Here is a 17395-nt window from a genome sequence, read left to right as displayed (position 1 = left end):
GGAGGGAAAAGCCAAGAAAATCTTAGAGAAGCTAACCCTGATATGAGCACTGAAACTGTGTACTTCTGACTTCTTAAGTGAGGTAATAAATCTGTATTATTTAAGAATTCTATTACTTGTAGCCTAAACAACCTAGTTGGTAGAAGTCTCTCCAGCCCAAACACCAAATCTACTGGTCATACCCTAGACCAGTGGTTTTCACCATATGTGCACAAAGAAAAGTGTATGGGGGCGGGGGCAGGAGAGGGGTCAGCAGTGCTGACACAGTCCCAGGAGATGGCTGTAGAATCTTACTGTCTGGAGACCAGGAAAGCTCAGTATCTTATACAATGTGAAACAGTCTCTCACATCAAAGAATTCCCCTGCCCCCAATGCTTGTAGTTCCACTACAGAGAAATGCTACTGTATACGCTGTCATTATTAATAACTATATAACCTTGAAAATCTTCATTTCAAGTAAACAGTCTCTAACCACCTCTTATATTTATAGTTTACTCACTCTAGGGACCACCTGAGTAATTCTCCATTCTCACAAGAGTTTTCTTTGCCCTTCTCTCCTCCATTGTGCTTAGCCTAGAAGACCTCAGTCTTGGCTACCCTCCTACTCTGTGCTTTCACCCTAGTAGCTAAATGGACTGAAGAAAACACAATCATTTAAAATTCATGTCTAAATATCTTGGCAATTTCTGGCAATCCTAAAATACTTCCTTGGTTCATTTACTCTTCTAGTCTCTAAGTTTACCATTTCATACCTTCTCTTTTTCTTGTCAAAACTTTAATAGATTCTCCACCTTCCTTATTCTCAGCTGATGACCCTGCTTTTTTATTTGCTTTATCATCAGTTTCCTCAAAGTAGAATGTGAGCATGGCAAGGGTAGGTATTTTTTTCTTTTTCTGTTCATTATTACATCCCCAGTCATGTGCAGAACAATTTCTGCTTTATTGGTATTCAATAAGTAGCTGATAAATGGATGAATCAGCTTAAATGTTAACCTATGCCATTGTATGAAACTAAACAGGTGTTAATACCAAAAGGCAATGATCTTACATTTTCTGGGTTTGTTTTATACAAATGACACCAATCACATGTTATGAAGCTCTCTAAGAACAGATTAAAGAATTCAAAACATCAAAAACAAACAAACACAAAAACAAAACCTGGGACATAGGAATTTCTCATTCAGAATAGGATGGAGTAGGAGGTAAAAGGTCATTGCGCTATCACTCCTGTTGCAAAAAGTAAAAATACACTAGATAATTTGTACAACTCCTATTTTTATAAACAGCATGTATCTGAAAAAGCAAAGAGAACTAAGTAAAATAAACCAGAAAGTATGAGCCATTCTGAGGTGAAAAGGCATTGGCAGCCTCCCCTTATCTCAGAACCATATCTAATTCTGTGAGCAGGTGAATTAAGGGATAGTATGCTGGGGAAAAAAAATTATAACTTCTGGAGAATGGGTGGGGCTGGTACAACAATTTGGAAAATTGAGGATCCCTAAATATGTGATGGTGTTTCCCCATGATATATTTGTTGTATCTGGGGATTGCATGGGAAGTTAAGGAGCTTCTGAAGTTAGAGTGAAGTCTCCTATGGTATTGGAATATTTTTGACACAAAGTCTTGCTTGAGGAAAAGAGCCTGTTTCATATACATGGCCAATCTCACCATCTAGACATTTGCCAAATTTGAAAGCAGCATGGGGTAGGAGTCTGAAGGGCAGAATAAATCTCTCACAGTTTATAGAGTGAGTCCAAATCAGGCTCTAGCTAATTCTCCTTCATTACATTTGAAACCAGAAGTTGAGCCTAATTAAAACTGCAACCCAGCCTTGTCTTAACTTGATTCCCGACTGGACAAAAAAAAGGGGGGAGAACCTCTCTGGAGTGAAAATAACAAAAACATTCTCTATTTTTTATTCATGACATTTGTCATATAATAAAAATTGAGACATTTGGAAAAGCAGGAAAATGTGATCAATAATCAGAAAAAAATAGAGACTGACACAGACATGACTGGGGTATTATAATTAGCAAACAAGACTTTTTAAAGAACTATTATCAATGTTAAAGAAAACAGAAAAAAAAATAGACAAAACAATGGGAAATTTCAAGGGAGAGTTGAAAACTAGTAAGAATGAATCGAATGGATATTCCTGGGCTAAAAGAGACAATATCTAAAATTAAGATGCACTGAATGGACTTAACATCAGACCAGATACAGTAGACAACAGGACTAATGAACCTGAAGGCAAGTCAATAAAAAATATCCAAATTAAGCAAGAAAAAACTAAGAACAAAAGAAATAAGACTGAGCATAAGAGAAATGTGGGACACAGCCTAAAATATACGTAACTGGAGTGCCAGAAGGAGAGGAGATAATGAATGGGGCAAAAGAAATATTTACAGAGATTACGGCTTAGAATTTTCTAAAATTGATAAAAGATATCAATCAAGGTTCAGAAGCTCAGTGAATCCCAAACAGGACTTTATATTACTACTAAGAAAACTACACCCAGGCAGATTATAGCCAAATTGCTTGAAAGTAAAGTTAGGAGAAAATCTTAAGTCAGCCAGGGGCCAGTGTGGGGTAGGGGTGGTGGGGAGAGGATACATTCAAGAGACAAAGATTAAGAGCAGGTTTCTCAAATATAATGGAAGTTAGAAAACAATGGAATAATATCTGCAGAGCATTTAAAGAAAAAACTGTCAAGTTATAATTCTAACCCAGCAAATATTCTTCAAAAATGAAGGAAAAATGAAGACATCTCAGACAAACAAAATCTAAGAGATTTATTCACAAGATATACATATCACAAGAAATGCTAAGGGAAGTTTTTCAGACTAAAGAAAAATGATTCCAGATAGATACATGGATCACTAGAAGAAATAAAAAGCACAAAAAGAGTAAATATGTGGGTAAATAAAAAGATATTTTAAAATTAATGATTAATAAATATTTAAAGCTATAAAATTAATGAAAGGTTTACAACACAGAGGAAAACTATATAACAACAGCTACATAAAGGGTTGTTATAAGGTTCTTATGGTGTTCATGAAGTGGTAAAATAAAATTTATTTAAAAGAAAAAACATGTAAAAACATAATGGAAAAAAAGGGCAAGAACATTCACAAGACTGAAAATCCAAATGGACAGTAAATATATGAAAAGACATTTAACCTCATTACTTATTAGGGAAATACAAATTTTAAATCATAGCAAGACCCCACTATACAGACACCAGAATGGCTAAAAGTAAAACAAACAAATAAACAAAAACAAAAACTGACAATATCAGGCTCTGATGGGAATATAAAGCAAGTGAAACTCATACATTATTTGTGGAACTATTGATACAATCACTTTTGCAAACTCTTTGGTAATATTTTCTAATGCTAAAAATATGCTATCCTATGACCCAGAAAGCCTACTCCTTGGTATATACCCAAGAGAAATAAGAACATATGACTATCAGGAGAAATAAATAAGAATATTCACAGAAGCTATGCTTGTAATAGTCAATATCTGGAAATAACACAAATGTTCAATAACAACAGTTTGGATGAAATGGTATGAATGTTTGCTTCCTTCCCCAAACTTGTATGTTGAAATCTTAACCCCCAAAGATGATATTATTAGGATGTGTGATCTTTGGGAGGCATTTAAGTTATAAGGGTGGAGCCCTCATGAATGGGATTAGTATCTTTTAAAAGAGAACTCACAGAGGTCCCTAGTCCCTTCCACCAGGTGGGGACACAGCAAGAAGGTGCTGGTTATGAACCCTCACTTGACCATGTTGGTACTCTGATCTTGGACTTCCATCCTCCAGAACTGGGAGAAATAGATTTCTGTTGTTTACAAGCCACCCAATCAGTTGTATTTTGTTATAGGAGCCAGAACAAACTCAGATATTAAATAAATAACTTTTTTTAGTATTTATATACAATATAATACTAAACAGCAGTTACAAAAAAAAGAAAAGACTTCTGATATATATACAACATGGAAACCCATGTTGCTAAAAAAAAAAAAAGCAGATACAAATGAGAACATACTGTATGAAACCATTTATATGAAGCTCAAGAACAGGCAAAATTAATTAATGATGAAAAAATTAGGGTTAAGTGTTTACTTCAGAGTTGTAGGTTACAAACTGGGAAGGAATATGATGGAATTTAATGCTATGTTAGAAATGTTCTATATACTGATTGGGGTGGGGGTTATAAAAGTACAGTAATATAAACATTTATGGGATCAGCATCATGACCCTGTAAGTCACTCTTTTTTCCTCTCCTCTTCAATTTACAACTAACTGGACATCCATAGCTGAACAAAAGTGTCTCTGCACAGAGCACTAGGACACCTGAGAGATCCATCCATCTGTGGATCCAAAAGTGGGTGGACTGGACCTTGGTGGAAACTAGAGCCAACATACTGGCAGCAGAGGAGGTAGAAGGTGAAACTGGTGAGTGAAAGTCAGCCTGGCCCTGAGCTGCAGCTGGAGGGACCCTGCTGCTGGGTCCCTGAGGAGAAACACCTGAATTTCTGAGGAGAGGTTGGGTAGGAAAGGAAAGAAGGCAGGCAGCGAGAATGATGAAAAACACATTTCCTGCTGTCCGCCCACAGATCTCTGGACACTCCCATCAAAAGCCCCTGGTGCTAAATAAGCATTCACCCTCTAGACTCTGCCAGCAGCCTTTATTATGCATATGCTCCAAACTTCAGTGGCAAATCAACCCAGGTAAGAGACACCCAAAATTTATGCTATACCACCACCTTCTGGAGAACAAAAGAAAGGCTTCTGATTGCCAGTCTGTTGGATTTAGAATCAACGTAAACAGTCTTACCAAACAAGGTGTTCGCTACTTCAAATGTGACAGCAGAGGCACATTTCATGAAACATTATGCAAAATCATGGTAACACAGTACCACAAAAAGAAAATCATAATTCTCTAAGCAACCACTCAAAGACATGTAATACTGAAATTTAACTGATTAAGAACTCAAAATAGCTGTTATGAAGAAATGCAACAAGCTAGAAGAAAACTCAGAAAGGCAATTCAATGAACTCAGCAATAAAATTAATGAACAGAAGGAGCACTTTGCCAAAGAGAATAACATGTAAAAAGAACCAAACAAAAATTCTAGATCTGATGAACTCAGTAAATGAGATAGAGAGTGCAACAGAAAGCAGTGGAAACAGAATAGATCAGATGAAAGAAAGAATAAGCTATCTGGAGGACAGGGATTTAGAAATAATTCAGCTGGGAGAGGAGAGAAAACTAAGATTTTTTTAAATGAAGAAATACTACAGAGTTATCAAACTCCATTTAAAAAGCCCACATAAGAATAATGGGTATACCAAAAGAGAGGGAGAAGGGAGCAGAGAGTTTATTTAGCAAAATAATAGCTGAGAATTTCCCAAACCTGGGGAAAGAACTGGACATACAAGTGCATGAAGCTAACAGAACACTTTTCTATCTCAATGCAAAAAGACCCTTTTCAACACACATAATAATGGAACTCAGACTCGCAGACACAGTAAACAATCTTATAACACCGGCAGAAAGCAGATGGGAAGGGATATTTGGGAGTTTGAGATTTGCAAATGTTAACCACTATATATAAAAATAGATAAAAAAAATTCTTCTGTATAGCACAGGGAACTATATTCAATATCTTATAATAATCTTTAATGAAAAAGAATATGAAAGTGAATATATGTATTTATATGCCATGACTGGGACATTATGCTGTATACCAAAACTGACACATTGTAACTGACTATCTTCAATTAAAAAAAAAAACTATCCTATTCACAATAGCATCAAATACAATTTAAAAAAAACACCTCAGGAATAAATTTAACCAAGGAAGTAAAAGATCTATACAATAAAAACTGCAAGCCTTTGTTAAAAGCAATTGAATAAGACACTAACAAATGGAAAGATATCTTATGTTCATGGATCAGAAGAATATTGTTAAAATGTCCATACTACTGAAAGCCATATATAGATTCAACACAATATCCACAAAAACATCAAAGGTATTCTTTACATAAATAGAAGAAACAATCCTAAAATTTTTGTGGAACCATGAAAGATCCAGAAGAGCCAAAGCAATCCTGAAAAAAAAGAATAAATCTGGAAGTATCCTGCTTCCCAATTCCAAACTATACCACAAAGCCATACTAATAAAAACAGTAGTACACTGTCAAAAAAAAAAAAGTAGACACATAGACTAATGGAATAGAATAGAGAGCCCTAAATTAAATTTCAATATATAAAGTCAACTAATACTCAACAAGGAGCCAAGAGCACCCAATGGGGAAAGGACAGCCTCTTCAACAAATAGTGCTGGGAAAACTGGAGAAACACATGCGGAACAATGAAACTGGACACCTAACTCACACTCAAAGTGTATCAAAGACTTAAACATAAGACCCAATACCATAAAACTTACAGATGGAAATGTAGTAAAGAAGCTCCTCAACATTGGTTTTGGCAATGTTTTTTTTGGATATGATGCCAGAAACACAAACAACAAATGTACTACATCAAACTCAAAAGTTTCTGTACAGCAAAAGAAACAACAAAATGTAAAACTTAAAGAATGGGAGAAAACTTTTGCAAACTATATATTGGATAAGGGACTAATATCCAAAATACATAAAGAACTCATACAACTTAATAAGAAAGAAATAATCTGATTTTAAAAGGGCAGAAAAACTAAATAGACATTTTTTCAAAGAGGACATCAAAATGGGTAACTGGCGCATGAAAAATGCTTAACATCACTAATTATCAGAGAAACACAAGCCAAAACCACAATGAGACACCACCTCATACCTATTAGAATGTCTATCCGAGAAGATAAGAGACAAGAGATGTGGGCAAGGAAGATGTGAAAAGGGAAACTTTATATACCAAGGAAAATAATATGGAGGGGCCACAAAAAAATAAAAAATAGATCTACCATGGATCTGATAATTTCACTTCTGGGTATATACCCAAAGGAAATGAAAACAGATTTCGAAGAGATACATGCATTCTCATGTTTACTGCAGCGTTAATTCACAATAGCCAATATATGGAAACAACCTAAATGCGTATCAATAAATGAATGGATAAAAAAGATGTGAGATACACACAAACACACACACACAGGAATATTATTTAGCCATAGAAAGGAGGATCTCTTTTGTAACCATATGGATAGACCTGGAGCACATTATGCTAAATAAGTCAGACAGAGAAAGACAAGTATAGTAATGATATCACTTATAAGTGTTTTCTAAAAAGTCAAACTTATAAAAAACAAAGTAAATGGTGGTTACAAGGGGATGGGAGGTGGGGGGATAAGACTGATGTTGTTTAAGGGTACAATCTTGCAATGAGTAGTAAATAAGCCCTAGACATCTAACATATAATATAATGAATATAAACAACAATATTGTACTATAATTATGTAACATATGATAGAGGTTCTAAATATCACTTCAACAGCAGCCATGTAACAATATATAAATGTATCAAATTAACATGTTGTACACCTTAAATTCATGTTATATGTCAAATATACTTAATTGAAAAATCAAAAAAGTGCATCACAAAAAGGGAATAATTCACATGCAGAGATTTTAACAATTTATTGAAAAAAACAGGAAACAGTCTGCTTTGTTGAATAGAGCCTTTTTCTATACTGAGCCTCTAAAAATATAATAGCACAATTTTATAATGGTAAAGCTTTGATTTTTTTCTCTCTTAAGAGTTCTGTGTCTTGATTATAGATACATTCCTTCATTCACAAAATGAGTAAGTAAAGTACATTGTGTATAACATTCTTTATTTTGGAGAAAAATACAGCAAGAAAGTGGCTAACGAGTATCAGGGGTAAAGCAAGATTAAATTTTAAATAGAGTGAGTAGGAAAGACCTCATTGAATGGTAACACTGAAGTAGAGACCTGAAAGAGGTAAGAGAATGAGTCATGTGAGTATCAAAGGAAGAATATTAAAGGTAGGGCAAAAGCTAATGCAAAGGCCCTGAGGTGGAGATGTGCCTGTTTGTGGAAAGAGCAACCGAAGATCCAAGGGTGACTAAAACAGGAAGAACAAGGGAGAGAGCAGTAGGGAATTAAGTCAGCAAGGTAATAAGAAGCCAGATCATATATGGCCCTCAGCCACTGAAAAGAGTTTGGCTTTAATATGAGTGAGATGGAAAGCCATTGGGGGTGGGGATGAGATAGTGAAGTAAAATGATCTAAATTGTGTTTTAACAGAATTACTTGGCTGTTAAGTTGAACACAACTGTAGGAAGGTGGGAGTGGGGTAGGGTGGTGAGGTAAGGCAGGGAAATCAGTTAGGAAGCTACTGCAAGGATACAGGTGAGAGTTGATGGTGACTTGAAACAGGGGGATAACAGACAGTGACTGATAATAAGATTTCAAATAGTTTGTGATGGCAGAGTTGACCTGCTTTGCTGATGGATCAGATGTGAGAATGAGAAGGTTTAAAGATGACTAACTGTAAGGTTTTAGTTCTAAGTAACTAAACGTATGGAGTACTCTGGAGTACTCTAACAGTCAAAGGTCTAAGAGTTTAGGAGAAATCAGCACACAGAATAAACTGGGTTATGAGAAAAAGGAAAACCAGGAGATTAAAGTGTCCCAGAAGCCAAAAGAAGAAGAGCTATCAGGAGGGGGATGTGTGATCAACTGGGTCAAACTCTGATAGGTTAAAAGATAGAGACTGGGAAATGATCATTGGATTTTGCAACACAGGGCAGGAAATGAGCTAAGGAAAAAAGTAGGACTGCGGGGCAACATTAAGATCTTAGTCAATCTGATATTAGTGTTCATGAATTTAAAGTGGGATTAGTTGGCGTGTTGTGTGTTTTAAGTAAGCTACTTTCAGCCACACAATTAGAGGTGCAATGTATTTAAACAAGCTTGGGGTTATGACAAAGGAGTTGGACCAACACAAAGAGGAGCAACAGATCTGAGAGTAAATGTAAGGGTCTGATGACCCTGACTGACTACAATGAGAACTGAGAGCATAAGAGGAACAGTGAATGGGTGACAGAACTGTAGGTGATGGTGGAATTGAAGGAATATTGCAGTTAAGACACCAGAGGGAGTTAACCAGAAAGTTATGAGCTGGAGGATATGAAGGGTTTGCTTGAAATTGAGATTAATAAAGAATTTTAGATACTGTAATCTACCACCAGAAGGAGTGGATGAGGTAGGGTGGAGGACAAAAATCACTGAAAGTGAAGATTCAAGAGACCAAGAAGTCAGAATATTAAAAGGTTCACCAAAGTGCTCTTTTAAATCACCAAACATTGCAACAGGAGTGACGCTGTAGAGAATGGCAAGTTTGCTAGAAGCTAGAACTTATAACAATGGAGGAGTCACGGTAGGGAGTCATATAAAGTGTTACACTAGGATGAGAAGGGTTCTATTTTTCTTAGTGGTCCCATTCTCCTCTCCTCAAAGGTATTTATTCCCTCACACTTATCTACACACGTACATACCTGTGAGAAACAAATGCTATTTTGTAGCTAACTGTTAATTTTGTGATTTTACATAAATGTTATTGTATTGTATTCTGCATAAATGTCTGTAACTTGCTTTTTTCCACTTAATAAAATAAACTTCTTTTTGAGATAAAACAAGTACTTATAATAAATCGTTTCTAATACTGGGAGTCCAATTCAAAAAGGAAAAACATTATCTTTAAGATATACTTACCCTGAAGCTTTCTACTAAGTTCAAGTTTTTCCTGTTCAAGGCGCTTAATTCTTCTCTCATAAGCTTCGGTTGCTAAGTTGTTATCTAGAGTCCTCTGAACATTAACATCAAGATCCAATGAAGTGGGACCAGCTGTAACTCTTAAACAGCTCCGATCAGAAAGAACACTAAAGAAAAGGAAGAAAATGTGGGTTTACACTGAAATAATTAGTTCAAAGAGAAAAGATAACTTTTTAAAATTATTTAGAACATGGATTTGAACATCTACTTATAGCTAGCCACCTGGAATGATTAGAAAACACATTATTTTAAAAAATCACCATAAATGACTACTTAGAAGCATTTTAAAAAATGAAAATTTAAATAGCCCAAATTATCTTGAATTTAATAACCACAATTATAAAATGAAGTCTGCTGAAGGGTTACTGGTAGTTTAAAACAATGTGTCCACCCAAGTGAAACAGTAGTCAAAAGCACCAACCATGGTCCTCTTTGGAATTCAAAAGTGAAATGTTTTCATAAGCTACAAGGATATACTGCACAATACAGGGAATACAGACAAAATTTTATAATAACTATAAATGGAGTACAACCTTTAAATTGTGAATCACTATATTATACACCTGTAACTTATATAATACTGTATATCAACTGTACTTCAATTAAAAAAAAGTAAAATGCTTTCTTTAATTCAGTACAATTTAGTTAAAAACAAGTGTTTTAATAGGAAGGAGCCGTGATAAATGCGATGAGACTACGCAAATAAGTAAGACTAGGACTGAGAAACGACTGTTAAATGTAACAGCATGGAGGCCAGTGGTGACGTCAATAAAAGCAGTTTGCATGATGTGATGGGAGCAAAAACCTGACAGGAGTGGTGCCAAGAAAGAAGAGTATGAGAAAAATGGATAAAACATAGAGCACAGTTTGAAGTAATTATGCTATAATACAGGGCCAGAGAAATAATTTGGGGTAGCAGGTAAAGAAAGCTGGATTAAGAGCTTTTACATTTTGCTTTAAGATTGAAGAAAAAACTGCATGTTTGTGAGCTAATGGTAATAATTTGTCATGCAAATGACACAGAAGAGGAAAAATTTATGATGTAACAGCAACGCACTAGAGTAGGCAAGATGAGACAGAGGGGATGGGTCTTAGCTAGGGGGCTCACACCAGTCACCCATAAAAAGAAGAGTATATGGGTCCGGGCATATGTAGGTGGTAAATGGGGTGATGGGAGCTTGTGGAAGCTGTCTGCTGATCGCTTCAACCTCTCTCTGAAGAGGAAGTGAGATAATCAAGTAAGAGTAAGGAGGACACGGGTTTCAGAGGAAAGTATAAAGCATGAAATAGTCATCTAGGAGAGTGGAGGAGTGAATACACTATAGCCAGGCAGCAATAAGGAGCACTTAAGGTTGGTAATCATGAACTTAAAGTGAGACCAGTTAGAATAGTCATATATTTTCATCTAGACACTTTCAACTGCACAGGTACAGGCAGAAAATTGAACTGTAATAACGAACGCCACCTTAGCAAAACCAGTGTTACAGAATGAGAGACAGTCAAGGAATCGAGGGGGCACATACAGGGACTGATTAATAATCATTTTCAGTATAATTTAAGGAAAGATAATGAGGAAAGAGAAGATATGAGTGGAATGAGGGTCAGTGAAAAGATGGTTAAGTTTAATGCGTTGAAAGTTCTGATGCTTGACACCTAGAAAGTGTTTATTCAACAGCACGGGACCCTTCTAATTCCTGCCCCACTGCTAACAGATTCTGAGCTATTTGTCCTACTCTTACTCCTCCAAAATGAGTTAAGATTCTTATATGTTTTATTCATTTTGCAATGTCTAACTTTTTCCAGCAGTAGCTTCACTCTATTTTTTAAACATTTTAATTTACAAGGCTCTCTTATACATTGTATTTTTAAAAAAACCTCAATTCATTTTACTTTGCTTTAAATTTTCCAAATCATATTAACTTTTCAAACTTACCAGCTACTAGTATATGTAAAACCAACAAACGGCAGATGGTGGCCAGAAAATGCAGTATGTGTTGGCGGGGGCATTGTTTCCTAAAGGGAGAAAAAAGGTCTGGTAAGAAATATATAACTATGAACTGTAGGTTGGGCTCTAAATATTAACTGTCAATGGCAAATATGTGACTCATCAATTTAGAAACACTGATATCAAAGTTTGGTATAGACATTTAGTGATATAAAACTTAGACCATAAACACTGCTATTGTAGAATGCTAATAAAATGAAAAGAAAAATTTGAAGTCTAATGGACATTGAGAGTACAATCATTATTTGTGTATTCCATATTTGCAAATTTGTTTAATTGCTAGAATGTATCTCTAACCTAAAATCAATATTCACCAGTAGTTTTGTAGTCATTTGTAGACACTTGCAGAGCAAAGAAAAATCTGAGTCAACCTACACATGTTCCCAGCTGGGGCTGAACAAGGAGATGCTCTGCCTTCTTGTTTTTCATGCTGTAAAGAAGTATTTTTTCCCAACGGATACATTTTTCTCATTTTCATGCTTTTTGACAGGTAATTTTGCTGTTTAAAATGGCCTCTAAGAGTAGTGCTGAAATGACATCTATTGTTCCCAAGCAAGAATGCTGTGATATGCCTTACAAAAAAATGTGTATTAGATAAGCTTCATTCCAGAATGAATTACAGTACTGCTGGCCATGAGTCTGATGTCATTAATTGACAATATATAATTAAGTAAGGTGTCTTTAAATAGAAACACACAAAAAACAAGGTATTGTTTGGTTCATGTACTGTATTGATTGGTTGATGAGAACGTCGTAACTGGAGGCTCATAGGAACCTAACCCTGTATTTCCTTGAGGAGCAACATTTCATGATTCACTAACAAGTGTTCCTGGCAACTTTACTGAACATAACTACAGCAAATAGTCAGAACTGACTATACTATGTATTTAATTTGGAACGACTCATGATTTATTAACAGTAAATTCAATTCTTGTAATAAAAAACTGATGAGGAAAATCCATTTAATTTTTTCTTGTGAAGTTCAAAGAGTAAAGTGTAAGAGTTCTTATGTCTTGAATATGGTACTTACTGAACACTGAAAAGTGATATAAAATTAACATTAAAATTCTCAGTACAGAATTAAAGCCATAAGAAATAAAACAACTGAATAAAAACAAAGTTCAAAATAAGAAGGCTAAAAAGGCAAAAAACAAAATTTTAAGTTCTTATTTTCTTAAATTTTAATTTAATATAACCTACTGGTTTAAAGCAGAAGTTCACAAACTATGCTGGCCTGTTTTAGTGTGGCCCACATACCAAAAAGGGATGACTATTTGGCTAATCCACTGGTCAGCCACTTGCCTCAAACAGGCTATAACTTCAGGCTAGTAAGGCTATAGATTTTCTCTCCCCATTCATTTCCTACAGAGTTTGCTATTTTTGGTGACACCACCACTGGACATGGGTATTCAGCTCTCCAATCAAGTCAGCTCCCTCTGGCAGCAAAGCTGCTGGTTTTTATAAGCAGCTCCATGCAAGCAGTTCTACTGTCCCAGCCAGGCTGAAGGAAGGGATGAGAGGGCTGTTTTTAACCAAAGTTCAGCAGTTTTTCATGAGTAAGTGCTTCTCCACTTATTTACCTTGGGCTGATTTGTCAAGCCCTGAAATGGTTGTTTTTGATAATTTTGGCCAGTTTCATGGTGGTTTTTAAGGAAAGATTGGCCAACGTCTTCATTTTGCCATCATGAAGTCCACTTTTTTAAGCATCTAATTTGTCCTTTCCTCGGGAAACCTAATGGCAAAACTAATCTAAGAAGTAAATCTCTGAATTTTAATTTTGCTCCTAGTCATGAATAACTGTGCTCACTTCAGTTAATGAATTTCCTGATTTAGACAGAATAAATACTAGAAGCCATCGTGACTGATAATTGATAAAGTGGTCTATAAAATTATTTTATAACCACATTAAAAAAAGAAAGAGACAAATCTTCTTTACAGTGTCATACTCACAGAATTCTTTAAACAATCATCATCCACATCAAAATTCGATGTATCTGTTGGGCTACTAACTTCTGGAATATAAGGTGCTTCACAGTTTCTAATATTATCCCAATCAATTCCACTGAAAAATGGATGTTTCTTAAAGTCTTCTATCCCATTTTGACCAAGTCGATGTTCTCTGCTACAAATGAGCCTTCGAATAAGATCCTTAGCATTCTCAGACACATCAGTCACTTGAGCTGGAAACTGAAACCTCTCCTAAATGGAGAATAATAGAAACAAAATATAAATCAATATTTAATTTATTAAGTAGCTTGATGTTGACATTTATTTTCTTAAAAATAGATTTCCTTTTAAAAATATCTAGTAAGTACATACTGGTACAAAGTACTGATACTAAAGTGATATAGGGATAAATAAAAAAGGATCATTTCCTAAAAGAACTTTTAATTTCATTTGTGACATAGTCATACATGTACTGCAGAAAGAATAAATGCTAAAATACCTTAAATGCTGTCAGAATGAAAATAATTCATTAAATGTAGTAGACAATTTGACTCAATTTTTCAATAGCATAGATGACTAATAATGTTTATATAAGTCATATACTAATGATTAATAATACTGAATTTTTAAAGAATGTAATATGTACTTGACACTATTAGAAGTGCTCTACTTATTTAACTCATTTAATCCTCACAGCAACTGTCTAAGGTAGGTATTCCTACTACTCCAATTGTACAGACGAGGAAACAAAGAAACAGAGAGTTCAAGCAATTTGCTCAAGGTCATAGAACTAATAAATGGTAGAGCTGGGATTTGAACTGAAGCTGTCTGACTCCAGAACCTGCACTCTTAACAACCATGTTATGATACAATTTCTATCTGAAATGCTTTACATGCTATTTACAACTTTGTAGGTATTTCTTGTCTTTTAACCCTTCAAAACTTTTTAGAAGATTATCTTTGCAGCAGGTAAAAAAGCATCAACTCTATAAAATCAATTTATATATATGTGAAGCAACTAATCATAATGGTATCGTCAGAATAAATTATCAAGAATAGACTGTCGCTCCCTTTATGGGATATTCCTATTCATAGCCTAGGTTTTTGCAATTGCTCACAATCTTCTGAGGCCAATAATCAGAAAATTCCTCTTATACAAACAACCTATTTCCCGTAGTACTAAAAGGATTAGTTTTATTAATTCATTCCTGTTGTGCATCTGGATTGTTCCCAATGCTTTGTGATCATAAATTATACTGAAATAGATATCCTTATACATATATTTTTGTTCTACAAATATTTTCTTAGGGTAGATTCCTAGAACTGAAGTTGCTCAGTGAAAAGTTTTAATCATTGTTTAAGGCACCAGATGCATACTTACAAACTTCTGGACAGAAAGAGTACATCAGCTTACATTCCTGTCAACAATGTCTAACAATGTCCACTTCACTGGATTATTCACAGAAAAGAGTACTATTTTTCTTTTCATCTTTACCAATTTGACAGGGGAAAAATAAGTATCTCATTTTTATTTTAATTTGCATTTCATTTATTACTACTAATACTGAGAATTTTTAAAATGCGTTCTAGTCATGATTATACTTACACTCTAGTAGTAATGATATAAATTGCTTATGATCTTTGTTAACCTACTAGAGTGGCCATTTAATTTTCTACTTATTAGCATCTCTAATAAAATACAGAAGGTAAGAATAATTTTATGCATAATTTATGGATTTTGATTACTTATGTTTGTTATGTCCCCTATTAGTATAGAAATTAGATTCTTTACTGATTTAGAAAACTATTTTCCTTTTAAATATCACAGTACTTCAAATTTATTATATTTATCACATTAATTTGATAATTAGTAAAATATACTAACTTTGTGATTCATGATTTTTCCATATGTTTCCACCAGAGATTCTGCATAAAATGGTGTTTCTCCATAAAGCATTTCATACATACAGACCCCCAAAGACCACCAGTCACACTCAGGTCCGTATCTGCCTTTCCCATCTTCCATGGCTTGAAGGATTTCAGGAGAGATATAATCTGGAGTTCCAACAGCCACTGAGGACTGGACCTGAAGAAGTTCACATTTTTAGTAATCTACTATTAATACATTGGAAACAAAAAATAATTTTAAATCAGAAATGTTTACATTTACTTAGAAACACAGTATTATTTTATAACAACTATAACTTTGTCATTATCTGAATTTAATCTCCTTGTACATGTAAGTTAAAATTTATATAACCACCACACCAACAGTTCTTCAGATTTCATAGCACTATAGAACATTTATTATAGCTGTTACTTAACTGACTACATTCAGAGTAACAATATGATTTGAACACCACAGCCACTAACCACAAATTGAATATTTAGTTTAGAACATTCTTATTACTGATATTATCTGTCCAATATTTACTTATAAAAGATGGAACTACAGAAATTTTACAACTGGGGGAAAGAAACAGAAAAACACTTGGCTAATACTAAGTGCAGCCTAGAGATTATTTTAAAACACCCTGATGAAAACCTAAGGAAATAAATGTTAACAAGTGTCCTGCAAACTACTTGAAACTTGAAAATTCTTCTACTACAAACTTTTCAAAATACTAGATAAAATATAACAATCAATTTTATAAACATAAAAATGAGCTTTTAAAAAAGAGATGTTCTTAGGGGCCAGTAATCAAGAAATGATTGAGGACAGGTGATAAGCATTAGAGTAGGAGTCGGGTTGGAGAATTACTGGCTTTTATTTTCTAGATACTTGGATTTTAACAAATACATAAGGACAAAAGGAAAGATCCTGAGCTTACATGAGGTTTGAAGCAAGAAGCTGCCCCATATAACCTTTACCCTAAAGTGTATACTGTAAGTTAAAAGGTGAATTATAAAAACTTGCCAGTGAACTGAGGAAAAAAAAAAAAGACATCTTGTCTATCTTGATTGTGGCTGATATGTGAAGAAAAATTCCTCCTTTAGAAATTCATAATTTAGGTCACATAGTACCACAATTCAGGATTCTAATTCATAGGGTTTCTGTGGTCCAGAAGGTCTCAAGCCAAGAAACTTGCAAAAATGTTGGTACCAGGTTGGATGCCCCTAGAAAACCTGGCATAATTAACAAACTCAAAACTACTTTGGAGGACACATGCTCAAATTTGGCCACATACAATTCTCGCATATAAGAAGCCCACTGAAGATTAGCTCACACTTCAACAATATAAACAAAATAAGGAAACATTCCACTATGAGCAAAAGTCAGAAATCCGAACATTACAATTAGACCTGTAACAATGATCAGTTCAGCTTCATGAAATTAGTATGTTTAGAATTATTAAAGACATTTTAAAAGTCAAAAATGTAACAAAAAGAGGAAAAAATTAAATATAAGTCCTAGAAATAGAAAAAAAGTCATTTGAATAAAAAACATTGAAATAAAAGATATTAAAAAAAATCAGATCCACTTCAATGCACATTGTAGTTAGACTGCAGAGCACCAAAGGGAAGAGATCTTAAAAATATTAGGAAACAGAGATTATCTACCAAGGAATGACAATTAAACTGATAGCTGAATTATTAATACTAACATAGCAGTCAGAAGAAAATGGAATTGTCA

The 17395-nt window shown here is 34.4% G+C and overlaps 1 protein-coding gene across 13 annotated transcripts in view; it reads right to left on the bottom strand.

Moving 5' to 3' along the window:
* Positions 1-17395, bottom strand: part of CDC42BPA (CDC42 binding protein kinase alpha) — a 239835-nt gene that overhangs the window by 115370 nt on the left and 107070 nt on the right. For all 13 annotated transcript variants that reach the window (XM_032466574.1, XM_032466571.1, XM_032466572.1 and 10 more), the window contains exons 7-10: positions 15647-15847; positions 13765-14013; positions 11743-11822; positions 9750-9916 (exon numbers count right to left, since the gene is read on the bottom strand). In XM_032466574.1, coding sequence (XP_032322465.1) covers positions 9750-9916; positions 11743-11822; positions 13765-14013; positions 15647-15847 — 697 coding nt within the window. The remainder of the gene's footprint in view (positions 1-9749; positions 9917-11742; positions 11823-13764; positions 14014-15646; positions 15848-17395) is intronic.

The sequence above is a fragment of the Camelus ferus genome, chromosome 23 (genome assembly GCF_009834535.1).
Source record: "Camelus ferus isolate YT-003-E chromosome 23, BCGSAC_Cfer_1.0, whole genome shotgun sequence".
Lineage (NCBI taxonomy): Eukaryota > Metazoa > Chordata > Mammalia > Artiodactyla > Camelidae > Camelus > Camelus ferus.
Note: the sequence above shows the minus strand (reverse complement) of the source record. Positions and strands in the feature narration are given on the sequence as shown.